Below are 20097 nucleotides of genomic sequence, written 5' to 3' on the forward strand. Positions count from 1 at the left end.
GTTATTTCCTGTATCATACTGTAGCACTACTATCAATGCACCGTTCAAGTTTCACCAATTATGCCATTTGTAAGTGACAGCATGCGAAACTTACTTTCATCCTTAGGTTTCGCCTACCATGTATATATGTCAGATATCTGGTTTGGCAACGGCCAGACGGCGACCACAGCGACGGACTGTTGGTAATGGCGTTAGAGCAAACTCCGTAGTAAGTGAGTAGTAGTAGAACGGTAGTGTGAAGTGAACTGACCAGACGGTGATAGTGTAAAATGGACGACCTCTCTACTTTCCAAAGAGGGTAAATTGCTGGCGCTTGATTATGCAGTGCAAGCATGACGAAAGTGGCCAGTGCGTTGGTGTGTCGCGAGGAACAGAATCCAAGGTGATAATAGCTTAAAAAAGAAAACTCATGGCAAAACTACGTCGGCGAAAAGGGACAGTGACAGCCCTGCCGAGTATTGAAGCGGATTGTCACTCACAACCGTCATGCGACTGTGGTGCAAGTGACGGAAGAACTCAAGCAGAACCTCGTACAGCCTGTATCGACAATCACAGTTTGCCGTGAGTTGCATAAGGAACCATCACATTGTCGCACGAAGCCAGTGGTGCTGTGAACATTGAACCTGATGACTGGAAACGTGTGATGTAATCAGATGAGTCATTGTTTACCTTATTTCAAATAACGAACCGTATTTTGTGTGTGGCGGGGCTCAAAGAAGTGTATAAGAGACAGTGTGTCTAGTCAACCGTGAAACATGGCGGTGGATCTGGGATTGCATTGGCCGCAATATCCTAGTTTTCAGTGGGTCCTGCGCTGATGCTTACTGGTCGCGTCACTGTCCGAGATTATGTCACCATTTCTAGAGTACCACGTTCATTCTATGGTCCAGGTGGCATTTCCGGGGAATGACGCTACATTCCAGGATGTTAATGCGCCCACTTTCACAACTGGAGCTATTGCGGCTGGTTTGAGGGACATCGGGATGAAATTAACACCACTTCTGGGCCGTCAAAGGCCCCGAACCTGAACATAATTGAACATCTGTGGTCCCATTTGGAGATATATATCCAGAGCGATTTCCGCTTCTATTCTCTCTCATTGCACGTGAAATGATGTAAAATTGAACCTGCTACCATTCTCGACGAGAACAAAATTCAAATGAATGTTACGTATGGTATAGCTATTGTTCCTTTACCTGAGCTGCCCCGAAATGTATTTATACGTGCACCAATGTTGGTCAATAATTTTTGCCATGTTTCCAGATAAGGTTCCATTTCATATATATATATATATAAAGGAAATGGAACCTGGTAATATATATATATATATATATATAAAGGTGATGTTTTTGAATACCCTCTAAATATACAAGGTGGACGAATGGATGCCACGGGAATATTGAGAGATTATTCGTGTCGGAAATCCGAATTCCGCAATGAAGACAGCTGCTCAATGCTGCGTGAAATCATAAAAGCGATACAACGTAAAATATAGAGGTGCAACGCAGACTATGAAGCTGTGACTGGTAGGAAAACACACAAAGGATGTTCCGATTGTTGCAACACCAGGATTCGTCTAAATTGCAGGGGGGAAGGGGGAGACAAAAATCCAGTGAGAAATGGGTTTTGCAGTGTCCACTGTGCAGCAAGCTGTGAATGAGGATTTCTGCTATCACTCTTACAAGAGTCGTAATGGCTAACATATGACAGAAAAAGGTCGAACAAACCATCTGGTCAAGCCAGTGAAACTCCCTAACAGAGTGAAACATTTCATTGAACCAGAACTTAAGAAAAAAAAATATACGACCCCAGAAAATCATATTGTAAGCGCTTTATCATTGAGCCATCGTGCTATTAAATTGCCTCTCCTATCGTCATGGCAGGTGCAAAATGAGCTGCACAATTTACTTGGTTGACATTTGTTGCATTGTTCCTCCGCGGTTCTTCAATATTCCAACACATTCATGAGTTTTAATTTCGTTTTCTGTTTTGAATTAAAGAATGGCTATGCTTACAATCACCAAACTTCGTATACTAATAATGACTGTGAACGAATGAAAAACATCACAGGGGAACTGGACAAAAGTTGGAATAACATGATTGACACCTTCACAATTGTTACTATCTGGAAACGAAGAATCACAAAATTTGTACATTGCGAAACCAATGTTTATTAGCGTTAATATGTTGAAGCTTTCAGTCACCACCTCCGTAACTAATTCTCATACATCTATTCCCACTAATTAAATCTTTTTCCCCTTTATCATGATAATAATAGCAGTTAGTGAAAATTTGACGTTTAATACGATTTTCTGAACATTCTTTTTGTATTTTCACGTAGCAGGATACAGAAAAGCTAAGTGAGTACTTTTGATTTTATTTATAGGACTACTCTTCAAGCAGCTTACATCCCGATACTACAAAGTTGCGTGTAATAGTGTAAAAAGTAACAGCGTAACAAAAATTTTAGGGGGAAAAAAAGCATCAAAAGATTGTGACTTTTGGATCAGGGGCCACAAAATTTTTGAACGGCCCTTAAATTGAGTTTTCGTATTGTTTACGGAATAAGCTCATCATACTGACTTAAGTAATAATTTAGTTCTGGCTACAGTATATGTAGTTCTCCAGATATAAGGTGTACAAGAACATTTTTGATTAAATGAAATATATTGGATTTTTTGGATCAGGGGCCACAAAAGTTTTGAACGGCCCTTAAGTCGAGTTTTCGTATTTTTTACGGAATAAGCACATCATACTGAGTTAAGTGATAGTTTGGGTTTGGCAACCTACGTATATAGTTCTCCAGATATAAGGCCTACAAGAAAATTTTTGACTGAAATATATAGGATCTTTTGATCCAAAAATAAAATAAATAAAAAAAAAAACTCCTTTCAGCGCTAAACAACATTGAAGCAGCTCTAAAAAGAAAACTCGTATAAAAAAAGACAGAGTGACTCGGGTTTACGCTTATAGTTGCATGACCGCTGCAATTATAAATACTTCCAGTAACATTATGCACATACAAAAGGAGCTATTTCTTACCATGGAAAAGTACATCTTTATCTGCATCGCTCCTCTCATCATTTATTGTCGGCAGTTACAGTCATTTGACAACTCGCAGCATAATGGTTACGAATTTCTCTAGTTAACAGTCCTTGACTAAATTTTTTCTTTATTCCACGTGAACAAGTGACGGAGGAGTGGGAAGAAGTGTTCAGCAAAAACAAATATGAGCGTGGTAGTGGTGTACACAATTTAATTTCAATTATCTTTAAATAAATAAACAGTGCTCCCTCCGCCATCTTATTTATTTTTTAACTGTCCTATGAAAGTGATATACTACGTATTGTTGTCCTGTTTTATTAAAAGTGTGCTTGGGGAGTGCAGTAGTAATTTTAAGTTCGCCAATGAAATGGAACACAGGTAATTATTGAAATAAAATTTATGCCTTACAGTATATCGATGACCAAGTTTTGGTTAGAAACAGAGTTTATGTTAAGCAGTAGTTGTTCATTATACTCTATGGCCTTTGAAACCCGAAGATTCAATGCCGCAGTTACAAAAGCTCTCCATTGACTTCTATCCTTAGCCAACTGGATACAGTTTCTACTTTCTGCGAGATCCATCTTAATATTGTCCTCTCATATGATCATAGGTCTTTCTAATGATCTCTTTCCAATTGAGTTTCCAGTTAAAATTTCGAAAGCGATTCTTTTTCTTCCATGACCTGTCTTCCTAAGCTTTCTAGACTTAATGACCCTAACCGTATTAAGTAAATTATATAAAGTATGCAGTTCCTCATTGTGAAGTTTCCGAAATTTTCCATTCTTGTTCCTCTTGGGTCCAAATATTTGCCTCAGACTTTTATTATGAAATACTTTCAGTCTTCGTTCTTCCCTCTGAGTAGGAGACCACAGCACAGCACGCATAATTATCGCTTTATATAGGATGAGGCCAAAAGATGTTAACATTAAATGGGTGTTCTTTTTTTGTTTTTGTTTTGCCGATTAAACCATGGTATGCCGATATTCCATTGAGGAACGAAGGAAAATAGCTGCCTGGATGGATTTTTTCAGTCCCCAAGCATCGTACAGTAACTCACATAAGTACCTGGACCCCAAGTAATGGAATTATAACAGTCAGGGGTTCAGGTACTTATGTGGGTAACTGTACAAAAAAAAATTCACGGCTGGATCTGATGGGATGCACCTTCGCGCCTGACAATTGGTAGGATCTACGAAACGTTTGTAAGGACGGGGACGTTCAAGACGATTGTAAGGGAAACAGTGTCCGAACTGAAGAGAAGACTGTCAGGGGAGAAAATTACCTTGCCATGCTCAGCAGGTTCATGGAGGAGAACGCGCCATTTGCCATTCTCCAGCGAGGGTGCTTTCAGCAAGACGGTGCCCTTGCACATTATAGTCAGATGGTTCGGGATTACCTGAACGACACGTTCGGTAAACGCTGGATTGGCAGACGTGGTCTTCTCTCATGGCCAGCACGTTCCCCTGACCTGAACCATGTGATTTTTGGTTGTGGGACATTGTCAAAGATCGTGTGTATACCAGCAAACCTAGCAACTTGAACGACCTGATCCTCCGCATCACTTAGGTCATCGCTGCTATGCCTGCGCAAATGGCCCAGAGGGCCATACAATCAACAATGAACAGACTCCATAAGTGGATTGAGCGGGATGGGTGTCAAATTGAAACCAAATTCCTGCCTTGTAATTTCACATGAGTAAACCTCCATTTAATATTAACATCTTTTTGCCTTACCCTGTATATTTTAAGCTTTAAATTCTCTGTTTAACTCGACACCATTTCTCATATAGTAATATAGAAATTATTATAGCAATAATAGAAATTTTAAACTGATAATAATATGAAAATAAAGAAGAAAGTACAAAAGCTTTTGCAGAGAAGGTGAGACCATTTCCTGTATAGGAAAACAGGGACCTCAATTGGCTAGCAAATGTACTAGGGTGAAAATTTGGTTCATTAGCTTCCAACTGAGACCAAAATGAACGCGCAATAGTCGTAATTGGGTAGCAGTGAAAAGACAGGCATGTGCATGGACCCCTCCAAGAATCGTTAAAATGATACAAAATTTACAAACCAAAACATTTTTATTCAGAATGGGCCATATTGCGTTGACATACATCTTTTTCAAAATAGGCACCATTGACAGCTAGGCAAGTGTCCATACGCTCCTGGCACTTTGTGTATGTCTTTGAAAATTCGTTGTCAGGTAGCGAACTGACAAAAAACCTGCGCTGCGGTGATCATTTCTTTGTTCGTGCATGAAATGACAACCACACAAAGCGGCCTTTAACAGTGGAAATAGCCAAAACTCGCAGGATGCAAGATCCGGTCTATATGCTGGATGTGGGGAAATGTCTGTTTTTCTCTTCGTCGCGTATTCCTGAAAAGCCTGCGCGGTATGGGGACGGGGGTTATCGATGAAGCGGTTCTTCAAACGCGGCCTATTTTTTTTGCTACGTGCTGGCGCAGTCTCTCGATTACTTCTTGGTAGTACACTGCATTCATTATTTACCCGGGAGGGACAATATGTTGGTACACCATGCCTCTTCGATCCCAAAATGAGATTAGCATCACTTTACCTGCACTCTTCCATTGCCGCACTTTCTTGTTGCAAGGCGACTGTAGTGACTTGTTTGTGTTGTTTTCTTGTTTTCTAAGCGGGTCAAAGCCACGTTTCACCGGCAGTTGTGATTCGATCCAGAATGAGGGGATCATCTTTCATACGTCTCTTCCACTAGGTGCAAACATACACACGCTGTTGCATCTGTTTAGCTGTAAGAAAATGCAGTGCCCATGCAGAGCACACTTACTTTATTTTCAAATGATCACGCAGAATTCGGTGGAGGGTGTCCTTCGATATGCTCAAATGACACTTAGCACTCTTGCAGACATCTGCCTGTCTTCAAAATAATTGTTGCAACAGTACTCGTTAATCATAGACGAGTCTTCGTCCAGGATGCGGAAGTAAAGCGCCTGATTCGCACTTACTTTCGAAAAACTTGTGCCATCGGTATACTGTGGCTCTACTCAAATGTTGATGGCATGTTGCACATGTTTCCGAAGTACTTTTCCCTGAACGCCAACAAAATGTTATGTCGCTGTTCATCTTGAAAACTCTTCGCGAAAAGCAATTATACACAAAAACCTGGAGAGGTAAACGAAACACGTTCCGCGTAGCTCAACACAGCTGCTCACTAACGTGGTGGAAACATGTAACAACTTGCTACAGATAGAATTAGTCATCCTACACGACGAGACTAGTGACGAGACCATAAACAGTGTTGCCAAGCCAGGAAAAACTCTGTCTCACCTCTACCATAGCCTTTGTATTTTTTTCAGATTCAAGTAACACTTGCCAGCAAGGAGCGTGTCTGCGTGTGTCCACCAGGATGTCTACTAAAATTTCAAAACAAAATTTCGTGACCTTTTCTTTACCAAACCATAAAATTTCGTAACATTCTCAAGTGCGAATTTGGCTGCGAATTACGCCGAATTTTCATACATGCGATAGAAGCATACTTTTGCTGCGATTTGGTAGAGTCTAAAGCCGATCATAAACATTTTTGGTGGTGAATTTTGACGTTTAATGGAACAGAATTTTCTGCTGCACTTATATATGTACAGATAAAAAAAATTCGTGACCCAAACGCTAAATTTCGTGAATTTTTCATGACTTTCATGACCGACTTCTGATTTCGTGACTTTTTCATAGCTTTTGTGACTTTCGTGACCGGTAGATATCCTGTCCACGTACTTCTGATTTTGGAACCACTGCTGTTATAAGTCACGAAGATACGCTAATACACATGATTATAAATAGTTCATCGGGTTTGAAACGGCTACATTAAAAACCGTATAACATAAATCATTAATGATACATGAAAATATGTAAATTGTCCACGTTTCAGACATATAGTTATAAATATTCGATGTGGCTTCCTTACGTCAGACATCTAATCTAGTTCTCCCCCCCACGCGCTCCAGGATATCGCTACTAACGGTCATAACTGCAGCTGCAATGCGATCCCGGGAGTGGAAGTTGTTGGTATGGAGGCACATACACTATCTTTCATATGCCCTCAAAAGACAAAATAAATCACAAATTTACAGTTCAGAAGATCTAGGAGACATAGGAGAAGCGCCAAATCATCTTCAGCATATCGCGGGATCATTTGTTGCTTGTCTTATATATATTAATAAAGCCCCTTCAGGCGCAATGAATCATTTATAATCATTAGCGCACGAGTTTTTCGCACTAAGAATTTGAAAATTTCGCGTTTCGTAGTTCTTGTGAAAAAGATATTCCCTGACATTTTCACAATTGTTCCTTTTATTCATAGATAACTACAGAAATAAACCGTTAATTACTTGAAAACAAAATACACTGACTATTTCACTTGATATTGTAAATTTCACTTATACATTTTTTTTTTTAAATCAAAGTGAACGAAAATCAGTAACAAAACTTACTATGAATAGAAAAGCTTGCGATGGTGATAGCTAACGCGCAACATGTTCTCTATAGCCGTGTCCGAATCACCCAAAATGCACCGTTCATGCCACATTCTACCGTTCCGTCAGCGGAAAACTGGCGTTTTTAAATTAATGAACATACATTTTTAAAATTTCGTGTTATTTCGTGTATTGTTAGAAATTTCGCGCAAACCTGCCAATGTCACGTTTTATCGCGCAACGGAAATCAATGAAAATACACACATAATATCATAAAACGTCAAGAAACTGAAAATTACTTAATTCTGACACATTTTGTTTTATCGCGCATTGCGAAAAACTCTTGTCTCTAATAATCAACCTCTATTTGTATTTTTCTTAGTATTTTGCATACAATTCAACAGCCTCAAGCACCACGTGTCCGCTGTTCTTTCTTAAGACTGTAAAATATTAATTGCACACTATTAATAATAGAAATACGTATAATTACATGATAAAACTAGAAATAATAGTACATCATTGACTGAATAGCAAACAGTGTGTGTATGTATTTCAGTATCTTCATTCTCATATAGAGGAAAGAGAAAACAGATAAATCCATTATTTACAAACATAAAAATATACAACGATCACACAATAACACCAAAATTTACATAAATGCACGAAAAAAAATTGTCATTATGGCATAAAATATAATCAACGGGAATGAAAAAAAATTGAATTAAGAATCTTTTCTTTCAAAAAAAAAAATCTCAAAATATGTTGGATATTTATTATCATTATTACTATTATGCTTTGTGGCACAATTAAGGAAGCCTGTTGTGCTACGCTACGTATGCACATTGCAACGCACAGAAATTAAAACAAAATACTATTTTTTTTAAAAAATAGTATTGTATCTTGCAAATAATTTACATCCACATTCTTTCTTTACATTATGCAATCTTTCTATCATTGTCTTAATTAAAATAAAAATTTTAAAAAATACTGTACGATTTCTTATCTTCTCTCACTACATACATCAAGAACAGTCTTTTTTTAATTTTTAAATGTGTCTTATATCCTTCATATGGATGTGTGTGTATCTAAGCAAGCAACCTAGTTAAATAGCATTTCTTTTTAAAGAATAAAAATACAATAAACATTATGCAACTAAATTTCTATTTATGCTTCACAAATTATTCTACTTAACTCTGTAACTGTAGGATAATACCCTTCAGTCATCGGATCATAAAGGAGGGAGAACCATGATTGAATTAAATTAAATTAAATATTCATTCTAGTTTCTCTTCATATTTTAAAATATATTACAAGCCAAGACTGATATAAAAGATTTTTTTTCTTTCTTTCTTCGAAAAACAGCAAATAATTCGTTGATTAAAAGTGAATTAAAAGTAGTACAAGACAAGCTAATGGAATGCCAGTGCACAGAATAGCTAAAATCTGATCGCTATTCATATACATAATAGGACAAAAGTCTTATTAAACATACAAGTCCCTCCTCCTGACTCTTATGCCACTGACAGCTTTTTTGATTCATTTCTTTACTTTCTTATCTGTTTGTCTTGAAGGTGGACTGAGGTTTCGTTACCTAAAACAACACTTTAGCTAACTACATAAAATAAATATTAAACTACATCGATTTTTGTGTATGCATTTTGTAATGGACTAATTCTTTTTTTTTTTTTTTCCTTCAGTGCAAGTGTACAGCATGTTGAGATACATCTAGTCTCAAATTTTTGATTCTCAAAATTTCTTCTCTAACACACACACTTAATTTTTTTTCTTCAATTGTTTTTCTTAGTTGTTATACTGTTCAGGAAGTACATAAGAAATGTCATCCCACGGGTGGCGATACAAGCCTTGCTTCAATCTCTTCTGGTCGAGGAAGTGGCCTGAAAAATAAAAATAAACGAATCAGAATTCAGTGTCATTTATTAAAGCAACACATCTCATTAGTCCTAATTATAAAAGGGACATTTTATGTGGGTCACGCTAAGTATGTGTCGCTACTTGGACTGTCTGACGCCAAATAGATGTCTCTAGCATGCAGGGAATTCGACAATTTAATTGCAATTTAAGAACCGTATTGTTTTAATTTAGTTATTCCAAAGTAAGTCAAGGAACGTAACCATCTTTAGATTTCGGATGGCACGGTGGCTGAGTGGTAAAGCGCTTATCTTTGATGTGTGGGGTCCCTGGTTCGATCCCCGGTGGGCAAGGGCAACTTTATGACTGTTGTGATTTCATATATACTAATCAAAGGAGGAAACAACCAATTTGTTTTATTTAATTAATTTAAAATCACAATTGTCATAAGGTACTCGGTACATGGACATAGGATTATCCAATGACAGCAGGAGTCTGTGGTACAACCCACGTGCTCCGAGATGAGAGCACCAACTTCGAGACAGAGTAGGTGGCGTAGTGGTTAAAAAAAATAGCGTGTTCCTTCCCTTCATTAGTACTTTTGGGATTATCCTTGTATACATCTATACCAGCTGAATTGTGCGATTTTCAAGTGGAAAAATAAGGTTTAAGGAATATCAAAACGGAAATGTGAATATATTAGATGTTACTCCTCCCCCCCCCCACACTTTTCCTCTTTAGAAGCAAACTTTCCGAAACACGTTCACTTGTTTTAATGAAAAATTTATACATTATATGTAGAGTTACACCTCTCAAATTTCAGGGGCTCGTGAAATACTCTTTCCCAGCCAAAAAATATAAACACCTTTCCTTTAAGATTTATTTCAATCAAAGAGAAATGATATATAAAAAAACTGGACTCAAGTGGTAATTATGTTCAAAAATTAATTTCACTCTGCTATGCTTTTATCAACGTCCTTTTCAATTAGGCGTACTAAAAATGGTGCCCGCGGACCACTGAGCAGAATTCTTCAGGTCAAAATAAAGCGGAAAAAATATACCCTTTCGGATTTTTGTCACAAATCTCACTATGTGGCAACGTCGCAGATCCATTTGCACGTAGTGCGAACGATTTAATGAATAACTGATTCATACTAGCTTTGCTATATTCAATAAGTTATACTAAAATACAAATGTTGAGCAAAGCAACGTTTATATGGATCTTTAAAGAACCGTGGAGTAAATCTACCCATCCATTAAATAGTTACTTCGATTCTTTTCAGATGGCAGTTAAAGTCGATAGACGTTGACAGTAGCACCACCTATTACGCTACCAGTAGCGCCGATACAAAGAATAAGTATAACTCCTATCCTAACAAAGAAGCAAATATTTATCAGGTTAAGTCAAATAGTTCCTATAAAAATACCTATGTTCTAGCTAAATCAGTGTAATTTTATTGTTTTGAAATGAATACAAATCGCAAATAAAGACTTGTTTAAAAAGGGAATGACTCAGATCAAATTACTTGTCGAATTCAAATAATAAATAAATAGATGTTTTTATACTACCTCACGACTATCCAATATTTCAAAGAGATTTCAAAATGTACACTTAAATTTTAACATTCCTTTAAAAAAATGAAAAAAATAAATAACAGATATTTGAAAAGAATAATTATACAAGTAGATCGTAGGAGAAAAAAATTAAAAAGTTGGTATGGGATTTGAACCAGGTAAGCACGAACTCTTAAATTTACAAAATAAATGGCGAATTATCGTGATTTAGCATGCTCGACTACCAAGCAAAGTGTAGGACGAGTGTGTATTCTTCTTCACCTTTTTAATTCATTTCTATTGTTTTTCATACACTCAACCAGTTTTGTTATCTTTTATTATCCTTATGCTGACATCATTAATTAGACTGAAGAAACAGGCATCGTGTGAGCAAACAAATAACCTTAAAACTCTCTTTTTTCATACTCACCAATGAAACCAATACTCCTGCCGAGAACAAACAAGCTGTTGATTGAACCCATTTCAATGTAGTCTTGGGCCTCTTCCCTGCAAAGACGAAAAGTATTTTTTTTTTTTTTTTTTATAGCTATATAAAACTACACAAACGATTAATATTGGAATGCATTTTTTCACCTCTAATTCACAACACTTTTATTATAAATTTTCGTAAACATTTTCCTTTGACTAAAATAACATTACCTTTATTTTCTAGTATGCAAACGCAATAAAACAGTGACAAAATTATTATTTTACTTGACGTCATAAATTGAATACTACAGTAAACTGTAAAATGACAAGTTCAGGCACTGTTGCGGATGTTTACAAATTTTTAACAATGTCGGCCAACTTTAAAAGTATTACAAAAAAAATTGCATAATTTTTGTGGTAGCTACACAAGGATTCATAGAGGGGGGGGGGGAAGAAGGAATCCGTGTATTTCACAAGTTTCACGTGTATATTATTATGAATTCATAGAGGGGGGGGGAAGGAATCCGTGTATTTCACAAGTTTCACGTGTATATTATTATTATTTACAATTATTTCTCCCAGACCATTTCCATTCCACCTTACCTCCCATTTTTTTAAAATCATACTTTCGTATTTTTTATTTAGTTATTTATTTGTTAATTTCCTCATTAATTATTTTCAATCCTTTTCCCTTTACTCTTCTTCTCCTGTTTTGTCGATCTATCCACTCCATTAGTTTTGTTTCTGTCCACTTAAACACAATCTACTGTACTTTCAGCCTAGTGACATCAGGAGACCATACATTCTAACACGGCAGCCACAAAAAAGCATCACACTTTTTTTTTCTGTCTCTTATTCACCTATTTATTTATTTATTTTTATTTATATTCTGTTCGTATTGTTTCCTTACTCTATCTGATGAAGTTTTTTACTACCGACATATTGAATTAACTTAGGAAACACATGATCATTGAAATAAAAATAAAATGTGACTAAAGCACACACATACAATATATTTTAATTTATTTTTTTTTAAGTTTTGGGAATATATCATCGAAATATATATAAGTTTTGGAAATATATATCGAGTGTCTCAAAATTCTTTCCCTGATTATAAACATTCAAAAGGCATAAAATATGACATACAGACAAATACTTTTTATCTTGAATTGCATGTAAGCCATTCAAGTTTTTGTGTACCTACTTCCTGTTACTTTGTTTGTTACAGGGCCCAGTTACGTAACAACAGCCGAATCGGACACCATTTGCAGAAACATTTACTCAAAACAGAAGAAAGCCCAATGTGTCCTCTGGTATCACGAGACACAGTCACCCAAAACAGTCTAGAGACAATTCCAGACGGCATACCATAGACAACTACCAGATGTTAAAAGGATCAAGATGTGGTATGCTAAGTTTAGGGAAACAGGCTGCATCAATGATCTCCCTAGAAGAGGCAGGTCTGGACCTAATGCGTAGACAATGAGAGTCGCCTTCGTGAGAAGTCCCAAGAAGTCAGTCAGCAGAGCCTCGCGTGAGTTACAGATTCCTAAAACCTCATTGCACTGCATCCTACATAAACAACTTTTCCGTGCTTACAAAGTCCAGATCGTGCAGTCTCTATAACCAACGGACTACAATGCTCGTTATGACTTTGCTATTGCCATGCTGTCTGATATTGAGGAAGATGCTGAATATCTGAAACGTATTCTTCTCTCAGATGAGGCCACATTTCGTTTGAATGGTGTTGTCAACCGACACAACGCTACGATCTGGGGGTCCAAGAATCCTCACGCTGTGTTTGAGACCGTCAGAGACAGCCGTAAGCTGAACGTGCGGTGCGGTTTTATGCACAATAAAACCATAGGACCTTTTTTCTTCCGTGAAAAGATGATCACAGCCAACACCTATCTTGATATGTTGCAGTTATTTGTTGTGTCACAGATTCAGGACATTCCAGATTTAACTTTCGAACAAGATAGTGTGCCACTTCACTGGGGGTTAGATGTCCGTCCTATTTGGATAAAACATTTCCGGGAAGATGGATCGGCCGGCACCACACTCAAGCTGAGTTATTGCCAGTTTAAAATAAACAGTAATCGCACAAATGTAAAGAAGTCAGTATCAAAAAACATTGCTTACTTACATTAGTTAGTTCATAACACGTTACGCACACACACAATCAACATTTCAGATTTAATATTCATTAAATACATACAGTAATTAAAGCTTGTGTGATATTCATTTCTCAATGCTTACTCTCTGTTGTATATTTACTGATTTTCAAACGGTAATGACCGACCGTGATACAACCTCTCACATATTTAAAACAATACATCCTCTAAATTCATATCCCTGAGGGACCTGGCACGGTGGATCTGCTTGGTTCATGAACTAATCAGATATTGATATGTTCACTATCACTTAAACTAAAGACTTCTTAAAGAAAATACTTTAAAATAATAAAATAATGTCAATACTAGTTTTTCACAACTCAATGGTTTTAAGAATTATTATTTTGTGGACGAATTAGGAGGATAATTATGAATGTGAGAGTATCTACTGTATATACGGTAGACATGTTGAAAATGAACATACGGAGAAGAATGAAGGAATGTATTAGGGATGCTACAGATGATGGTATTAGATTTGTTCCGACATCTATGTTTTGTCAATATCGCAACAAGGAGGTGAATATTTTTCACAAAACGTCAGCTAAATTTGGAAGAAATGTATCCAAGTCATTCTTAATCAGGACGAAACATCCGTCCATTAAATTCGGACAAGGATTGGGTATTTAATATTAATAATTTTATTGAAGAATACATATTTACTACAACTAACTCAATGTTTTTTCTTCTGCTAAAACAACCATCTTTAGTTACCTCGCTATACACATTACAAAAACCTTCATTTGAAGATTTAGCAACGATCAATTTAGACGACCTAATTCAAACATGGCTGAAATACAGCGCCATAGTGACACGTGTGTGATTTTTAAGAAATTCTAATATTTGCGCTATTACTTGCAAGTGTTTTCTAGATTCTTCTGGAAATTTTCAATCTGTTAAAACAAATGTGCAACGAACATTTTAATATGAACAATGCAAACTAAAATATATACAAGGTGTCTCATAATTCCTATTATAGCACTTAGGGGTTGAAAGTAGACACGAAAACAAGCAGAAAAGCTGCGTCCTTTCAGAGTTATGAATGCGGGAAAATGGAGAAAATTGAACTTTGAACCTTAACAGCGCCAAAGAGTAATAGTGTTAGAAGAAGAGGTTTGGTGAATTTCAGAGGAAATCACACCTGTGTTGTCAGAAAATACCAAGTTCAAGGACTATGGGGAAGAAGATACAGAATTTCACAAATTAAGTGAAAGGCTCCTAGATAATTGTGGATTCAATGGGGCAAAGTTTAATAAAATCTTGCGTAATTTCACGAACATCTTGAATATGGCGTTTTTCGACAATACAAGTATAGTTTCCTCTGAAATTCATCATCGTCTTCTAATTATAAGCCTTTGCGCTATTAATGCTCAAAGTTCAATTTTCTGCACTTTTCCGCGCTCATAACTCGGAAAGGACGCCGCTTTCGATTTCGGTGTAATAATTTTCTTTTTTTTTCTTTTTTTTTCTTTTTTTTTTTTGCTTGTTTTCGTGTTTGCTTTCAACCCCCAACTGCTGTAACAGGAATTACGAAACACCTTGTGCAGTGCAGTGGTGCTTACAGGCGAGCTTTAAGCTTTAGGGCGCAATTTGAAAATATTTTAAGGGGAGGGGAGGTGGCAATTTTTCATTGATAATGGTAAAATGAAACTGGACAATGATAAACTTTGGGGGAGAATAGTATATTTGAGATGGAGAGTCGGAAATTTGGGAGAAAGAATGACAAATTTCGAATAACGCCCAAGCTCTTAGGGAATGGGATCCCTGGTGCAGTGTAAAATTCTGAAATTGAGATTTAAAAAATAAAATAAAATAAAAAGTGTACTAACCTTGTGAAGCTTCCACTATGCCGCATAAGATCTACAAAGGACACTGCAATGACTCCATCCACATTAAGGATAAGATTCGGTTTCTTCGATGTCGTGATCTTTTCTACTTCTAAAGCATAATTCAAAAGAGGAGTGGCTGGGAAGTTCTGCGTCACAAACTCCATGATGATTTTCACTCTCATATCTGGATTATTGATCTGAAAATTTGAATTCGTGAACTCCATTAATTTAACTATATAACCATTAAAAATAATACTTAAAAATTATTATGTACTTTACTGTTTCGTGTGTGGTTCACTTTATATTATTTCAAACCATATCGAGGTTTTTCCCCAGAATAAAAGTAAGATATAAACAGGTTACAATGATTTGAATATGACTCACCTTAAGACGCGGAATTCGTTAAAAAGAAATTTACCAGAGCTTTCTACTGGGGGACCCACTTCATCTACGGGCTTACGTTCACAAACACCCTCACACGAACGTGTCATTTTACTTCTCTAGCAAGTTTTACTTCGGAAAGCATACAATTTTTGAGTTCCACTAATAAAAAAAACCTTTAGGGAGCACATAATTGGCATTATGAATAAATTCGGAAAGAAAGAAAGCATGTAGACGTACGGAAAGAAAAGAAAAATATTTAATTCAAACTAATTAATGAAAATCAAATCTTTGGACTTAAAATATTAAATGATATCGTTAATTACAATATCACATTAGAATCAACAAGTTTTAAAAACATCTTTTTGATTCACACACACATGTATAATAAACTCGTCCAATTTGAGAATAAAACAACATAGAACGGAATTTTATTTTCACTGCTTTTCGAAGATATTCGGACACTGCCACAAGCCGATCACCGGAATAAAGATAGAACTGTTAAAAATATACAGATAAAATTATATTATGATGTAATACGGTCACAGAAGAACAGTTAACACACTGTACTTGAAATAATTCCAACTTATGTCTTGACTGCCAACACTGAACTCTCTATTCATTGTAAACACACTTGCACTGCAGTTACTTTAAGAGCAACAGCTATGTATTCTTTCTGAGAGCAGATATATATGTGACAATGTCCGAACCAAAGTCTCTCTAAACTTTCCCCACATTTATTATGGACATTCTGTACTACGAAAGTTGATGGTACTTGTTGTATAGTAAGCTCTAAATATATCAAAGCTTACTGTTAGAAGTAAGCTCTCACGCTCTCGTACATAGCAACTGACATACCTAAGTTGTGTTGTATGAAAATGTGGTCCTCACATAATATTTGTTTAATATATATATATATATATATATATATATATATATATATATATATATATATATATATATAGAGAGAGAGAGAGAGAGAGAGAGAGAGAGGCGATAGACTGTTCGACAAGCCCTTGCTGAAAAGGGACGTCAATGCTCATTAATAAATCAATAAAGTACAGTAGAACGTGCATTTTGGTCATCTTGGTTCTACAGAAAATCATCCGACTTATGTAAGTTCTCAACTTACAGAATAAAAATAATCTTTGTTTATATTCTTATGGTTTTACTGATATCCACCCTATTAGCGCGGAAGTCAAATAGACTGATTTTACTGAAACTAGATAGATTCATTATTAAGTCAGATAGTGTTGCTTCCTTTAATGTTGTTAAGTGTATCCGATTTAAATAGTATAGTTCATTATAAATAATAATTTTTAATGGAGGTAACATCACAGTATAGAAACTTACCGATTTGACACGATGCCCTATGCCCATAATAAGCTGTCCCTTTTTCCTCATAGAGTTAACGAACTCCATAGGCGAAAGGCCGGAGTCATAAGCCTCACTGAACTGTCGGGCTGCACCGTCCAATGCTCCACCAAACCTATCACCCTATTAGAAAAAGAAAAGAAGTCAGTCACTGGTAACACAAAATTTAATCCATTTCACATAATTAAAACATTCAATTACAATTATTACCGTACATTATTTACAATAAACCAAGCTTGAGTTACCACATGTCGTCCCGTGATTCATCTTCGGGTTCCGAATCTTCTAACTCCATTCCTTCTATGAAGTTCCATTTCATGATTTCCGAAGTTTTATTATGTAAATATTTGTAGATTTTAATTGTAAATGTAACTTCAATAACAATATTGTTAACATTGAGAGGTTACCGTAGAATAGATACAAGAAGCATGTGTGAAAAGCCGTTTACCGTATTGCCCGAATATAATACAATCTTTTAATACAAAAACAGTTTTATAGAAAAAAAATCGCAACTGTAGCCTAGACATTTACGTTAAAAAGTCCATTTTATACCATGTAGGACTGTACCATCTGTATCACACTTCCGTGACATTGTGTAACTCGTCAAGGTTAGAAGTATATAGGAAATAGATAATTGGTAATGCGTCATTCGATTCGTTATGATTCAATCTGATTACACCTAAAATTTACTAATAATGCATTTTCACTACGCTTCTACGGGGTATTCGAAACAATCTGAGTACTCATTAAATTGATAAAATTTACCATTATAAAATACTACACTTCGGCTATCTGGGGACTTCAACCCCTAGACATCCAAATTTGCTCGGCCTATGGCCTCAGCACCTCATATTTCAAGCTTTGCTTCCGTTCTTTGCACGCAAGAATACCTTTATGGCAGGGATGCAAATAAGCAACAACATTTTACTAGCCCAATAGCCCACATCCCACAATAGAAATCATTTACTTATCTTCGGTATGATATTACATACTCGCCCGCACCGATATTGCATCCCTGCTTGATGGCATTATTATTGGCGAAAAATGTAAACCCCTTTCCCCTTAGAATACGCATTCCAATCAAGGTAAACTAATTAAAACCCATGTCGGGCCAAATGCTGTTTTCAAAAATTCATTTCAAATTGTTCGTTCCCTTTTCCCCTAATGATGAGACTGACGACCTAGAAGTCACTTTTATATGTTGAAAAAAAAAAAAAAAAAAAAAAAAAAAAAATTGAAAGCGAAATTTTCGGTATATACCAAGTTTCATATCCCTAAAATGTCTCTAATGGAGATTTCCAAATATGGACATCTTATTATAATAATTGCAACTCACACGTTATATTTCCCCATGAAGACAACATCAAAAAACACTGAAACTACTTCTTCAATTATTTTAAATGAAAAGTCTAAATAAAACAAAATTATGTCTCTAACTTTAAAGAATTTCGAGAATTTCTAAAAAAGGAAAAAACTGTGTATGTGTCCACCAATATTATAATTATATTCTGGCCAATAGGTTCTTTCCCTACTTTACTCGTATAATTTCTATTCTTTGGTTCACATTTCTTTCTTTTTCTATTCCTTCTATCAAATTTTCCTCTATTGATTTAATCGTTACTATAAACGACGGTCAACTATACTTAGGAAAGTTGTTCATTAACTTATAGGATTGATATGGATGTGATAACTTAATGAAAATTCATTTCTCATCACAACGAAAAGTTAAGACACAAGAACGAATCCTTGTGGCACTCAGTGGTTTTATTTGAGTCCCAGTATCAGGCAATGGTTACTTTAAAGAAAATGAAAACTGAAGACCTAACAGCTCTACAAAATGTTATTCAGGTTATTTGGTATCTACTTATATTCGTTATATAAATCTGATCTTAGAAATTCTACATTTTGTTTAATAACGATCTGTTATATTGTATGACATTTAAGAGAGATTATTCCACAAAATTATTTTAACCGAGATGTTTCCAAACTTAAACCTCGAATCTGGGGACAACATATATATATATATATATATATATATATATATATATATATATATATATATATATATATATATATATATATATATATATATATATATATATATATATATATATATATATATATATATATATATATATATATTCCTGAAAGGATCTTCGAGCAAGTTCCAAAACAGGTTTCAATTCCTTGCCCGGATGGGGCATATCCTTATATGGAGGTTAATATATTCCCAACTTCCAATAACTTCGAAAAAGTGAGAGTTACGTGGCCCTCAAAAACAAAGGCCAAGCACCATCTTGCCACGACCGTGAGGTGTAAGTTATATGGCTCTCACACATGGCCAGAAACAAAAGCCAAGCTCCGGCAAACAACATCTATCCGGAGCCTTCTTTCTTCTCATTACCCGAGCCTTGTCATTGCGAGAGGACTTAAATCCTCAAGAATGACAAATCGGTTTATATAGCTATAAAGAAAGAGCTGTTCGGATCGAGTAAATGAGCTCAAATTACCACCACGACTTGTTTTCACCTAATTAGTAACTCAAAATCTATTGAACGTTTTTGTGCCGTGTGACCTATTAAACAACTCATCTAGATTATCAGTTGATGAATATACAATGAACGTTTGGATCTGGCAACGTATATAGGTGAATCGAGGAATATATAGAAATTGAAATACGCCGAACGTGTCACATCTAGCCATAACAATGAGTCACATTAGTGGTGATAACAAATGACTTTTTGTTGACTGGATATTATGGATATGCTTTTCTCATTTTTATAGGTCCGCTAATATAGAATATTTATAGTGAAATAATCAAGTTTTTGATTTTATTACCTTGATGTAATTGGTAGTGCATGTTATATTCTTAATCTACTAGTCATGCGAAGCACTTTTATATATAAGACATATAGGTCAAGCTGTTCTATATTTCTATCTCTGAAGGATCGGAGTCACTTCTGGGCAAGGAATTGAAACCCGTTTTGGAACTTG

General features: G+C 35.8%; 1 protein-coding gene across 3 annotated transcripts in view; it reads right to left on the minus strand.

Annotated features, from left to right (window-relative positions):
• Window positions 1-8015: 8015 nt before the first annotated feature.
• The window catches only part of ATPCL (ATP-citrate synthase), a 191090-nt gene continuing 179008 nt past the window's right edge, over window positions 8016-20097 (minus strand). For all 3 annotated transcript variants that reach the window (XM_081741358.1, XM_081741359.1, XM_081741357.1), the window contains exons 19-22: window positions 17083-17226; window positions 15349-15545; window positions 11350-11426; window positions 8016-9391 (exon numbers count right to left, since the gene is read on the minus strand). In XM_081741358.1, coding sequence (XP_081597484.1) covers window positions 9297-9391; window positions 11350-11426; window positions 15349-15545; window positions 17083-17226 — 513 coding nt within the window. In that variant the 3' untranslated portion in view covers window positions 8016-9296. The remainder of the gene's footprint in view (window positions 9392-11349; window positions 11427-15348; window positions 15546-17082; window positions 17227-20097) is intronic.

This window comes from Thermobia domestica, chromosome 15 (assembly GCF_964235325.1).
Source record: "Thermobia domestica chromosome 15, izTheDome1.hap1.1, whole genome shotgun sequence".
Classification (NCBI taxonomy): Eukaryota; Metazoa; Arthropoda; class Insecta; order Zygentoma; family Lepismatidae; genus Thermobia; species Thermobia domestica.